Source organism: Habropoda laboriosa, unplaced genomic scaffold (assembly GCF_001263275.1).
Source record: "Habropoda laboriosa isolate 0110345459 unplaced genomic scaffold, ASM126327v1 scaffold816, whole genome shotgun sequence".
In the NCBI taxonomy this organism is placed as follows: Eukaryota; Metazoa; Arthropoda; class Insecta; order Hymenoptera; family Apidae; genus Habropoda; species Habropoda laboriosa.
The window spans coordinates 530575-534039 of record NW_017101002.1 but is presented as its reverse complement, the minus strand read 5'-3'; the positions used below and the strand labels follow the sequence as shown (position 1 = coordinate 534039).

The 3465-nt window shown below is 40.5% G+C and overlaps 1 protein-coding gene across 1 annotated transcript; it reads right to left on the bottom strand.

The window, feature by feature from the left end:
- Positions 1-535: 535 nt before the first annotated feature.
- Positions 536-3358, bottom strand: LOC108577790 (protein pygopus). Its single transcript, XM_017940994.1, has 5 exons — positions 3107-3358; positions 2113-2410; positions 1002-2021; positions 758-903; positions 536-673 (listed from the first exon to the last, which is right to left on the bottom strand). The coding sequence occupies exons 2-5, from the start codon at positions 2326-2328 to the stop codon at positions 553-555; spliced, it is 1503 nt and encodes a 500-aa protein (XP_017796483.1). The 5' UTR covers positions 2329-2410; positions 3107-3358; the 3' UTR covers positions 536-552.
- Positions 3359-3465: the final 107 nt, after the last annotated feature.

The window sequence follows — 3465 nt, the reverse complement described above, 5'->3', positions numbered from 1 at the left end:
TATACTTTTTATTATTTCTCTCTCTCTCTCTCTCTCTCTCTCTCTCTCTCTGTCGCTCTCACTCGCTCGCTCACTCTTCCTTTCCCCCTCAACTCTCCTCTCCTTTTTTTTTTTTGATATTTTTTTCACTGTTTTCTTTAAAAAATGTGTATGCCTTCTGGACTTATTTCTTATATATTTGACGTTGCAACGGCAATGAAAACAAATCAATGACTTCAGAATTTGTAAAGTCAAATTATAAATAATTTTTCAAACAGACGAATCCACTTGTCATAAACAGACTCAAAAATTAATGTAACTTTCGAACATATGTTGTTCCTGCCATCTCATTCATCAATACGACTCATAGTGATACCCTAATATTTCAACAAGTTAAAGCTAAGATATTAACAAACAGCGCATGTTTATATTATATGCACGATTTCGCTCGTGCATTAGTGTAATCCGTATGTGTTTATGTGTGTGCAATCGCACGCGCATGTGTGCGTGTACAAGGTGTAAACGCTAACAAAGAGTCACTCGTGCGTCGCATATACGACGAGTCAAGAAGTGTTATGGTTTAAACTTAACCAAAGGTATATTTTTCGATTGCAAGCACTTATCACACACCCATTCTGCGTACACTTCTGCCGTTAACAATTGATAGGCAGTTTCCGACAATCCTGTGCATCCCCTGGAACAAATTTTTATAACATATGCTAAGTAAATGCTTTTGAACTAGTAGTACGTTCAAAAAAGTACACGATTTCTTATATACCTGTGAAACCAGAAATTACAACCTGACTCACATAGAATTGCCTGATCATTATCGTGCACTTCTTTGTGACAGACTCCACAAGGATAAATAGGTGGAGCATTAGGATTTTGTGGATTAAACACCATTGGCTGATCTGGAGGATATATCTGTAATATTGAAACAGCGCAAACTTACTCGATAAGTTTCAATATCGAATAACAGAAATACGTGGTGGTATCGACGATATCGACAAATCTCAAGTTACCTTTCCCGCAGAAACTGGCATTGGTTTTGGTCCCATTCCCGGTGGACCTTGGAAACCATGAGGTGGCATAGAACCTCCCATATTAATGGGATGTCCCATTGGTGGACCACCAGCCATATTACTAGACATTGTACCCATTGGACCACCCATGTGGCTCATTTGATTATGATGACTAATACTCATATTGGTCATATTATTCATCGGCGGTCCGCCCATGTTCATATTGTTTATTTGATTTGGACCACTCATATTCATGTTATTGGATACCATGGAACTCATGGTGGTCATAGGTCCGTTTATGGGCCTGCCTAAGTTATTAAGATTATTTCCCATATGATTCGGATGTGGTTGAGATCCGTTGTGTCCGAGCGGGCTGTTCACATTGTTCATAGATGGCCCGTTCAATGGGCTGTTAGGTGGTATATGGCTATTAATATTGTTCATATTCATTGGTCCATTAGGCATATGATTTGATCCTCCCATTGTATTCATCGGAGATCCTAATGGGCCACCCATAGGGCTTCCCATACTGTGTCCCATGTTATTCATCGGACTACCCATTGGACCACTGTTCATATTATTCATCGGACTACCCATAGGTGGACCACTAAGTTGAGAGTTACCCATGTGACTCATGTTCATATGATTGTTCATGGTATTCATCGGACCAGGTGGCATACTTGGGCCCATGTTATTCATTGGACTCATACCACCTATCGGTGCATGATTCATAGGGGACATTGCTCCCATATGATTCATATGATTAGTCATAGGCGAGTTTCCCATTGGACTCATACTTCCCATGTTGTGAGGCATCATAGGACTCATTCCACCTATAGAAGTTAGAGGACTCATACCCCTCATAGGTGGTCCACTCATATGGTGTGGGTGATGAGGATGCATATGAGGTGGTCCACCGTGCATCATCGGCGATTGCGTAGTTTGCGGCGGTGTATCGTCGAAAGGGTTACTTGCTACTATTGTGTCTCCATAACCGGTTAAAGGTGGAGGTAATAAATCCTGAAAGTATGTTTTTCATAGGTATCGTAAGGAATGGAATTTAACAGTTATCATTGAAAACTGATAAGAACCGACTGAAACAAAGATTTACCTGCACTGTTGGAGGTTGTTGCGGCGGTGGTTGAGCAACATTCGCGTTTGTGCGTCTTTTCTTTTTTGGATTGGCACCAGTAGGTGGTGGTGGTGGTGGATGAGGGTGAGGAGAAGATTCAGGATGTGGGGCACTAGGACCCATATTCACACCCATACCCATACCCCCCAAAGGCATCCTTGCAAAGGGTGGCATGCCTGCAATATTGTGGCTCATCTCCCTCGTTCGCTTCCCTTATTTTAACATGCCGTATCAGCACCACAATAGATTTCGGTGATAAGTCTCCACTGCTGCTACACTAATGTCGAGAGATAAAAAAATACGTTTTGTCACATTGCATCATACTTACTTTCAAGTATAAGCAATTTGAATCAACTTCACTTGTATTGTAAACTGCTACTTTATGAAGATACGTATACGCATATACACAAACGTGTAAAAACAGACTCTTTGTTATTAGCAAATTAAATTAGAATGAAATACTTCAGAAACGTAATAAAGATTTTCATGTTACGTGCATTACTGTAAAACATTGCGTGAAATTTCAACACCTAGAAAATTCCAGGCAAGAATATTGTAATTTACCATTACTGTGTTCATGTATTTCGTTATTATCACTTTTGAAGGTATATTTATAATTTCACATTCGCAAGTGTATACATTAAGGTAAATACATATATGGTTGGATGTTACTATACCCTGTATGCTAATATAAATAAGGAATATTCCAGTATGTCCCGTTTAAATAACCATCGTTCGAGTAAAAACGATACATGATCTTGAACGACAGCACGTTCGAAGTGATAAAAGTAATGTAAAAAAAATAGGGAACCCCTTGAAAAGAGAGCAAAATAAAATCTGCCGATGCCAGTTTCTCAGGCCAACCTAACCTACACATTTTTCTAAATCAGTTACTACGTTCAGCGGTATGCAAGGGGTGTACGGCTGGAAACAAGCGGCAGGCATGAGAAATAAAAACAATTCGTATACTTACCAGCGCATTATAGTTGGCAAGATATCGACGTATACATGGCTTTCCCGTTTTTTCGGCAGGGACCAACACCATTGAATTGTGTCGTGCGCCTAGCTAGCTTTAACGGCTGGATCGACGCGATTTCTAGTTTTTTGCCTTTCCACTTCACCAGTCACATATTTTACGGTAGCACGAATGTATTTCACATTCACGAACATGCAAAAAGGGCACGGTAAACACTGGCGAGATGTCAAAAGTATATGCAGCAAGGAAGCGCACGCCAGTCTTTCAGATCGCCATTGTCGCGTTACGCGTGTCCCTGTAGTTGTATTGTTCGCGTGAGAATACTGCACGGTGCATTCTGTAGATGGCGTTACCAA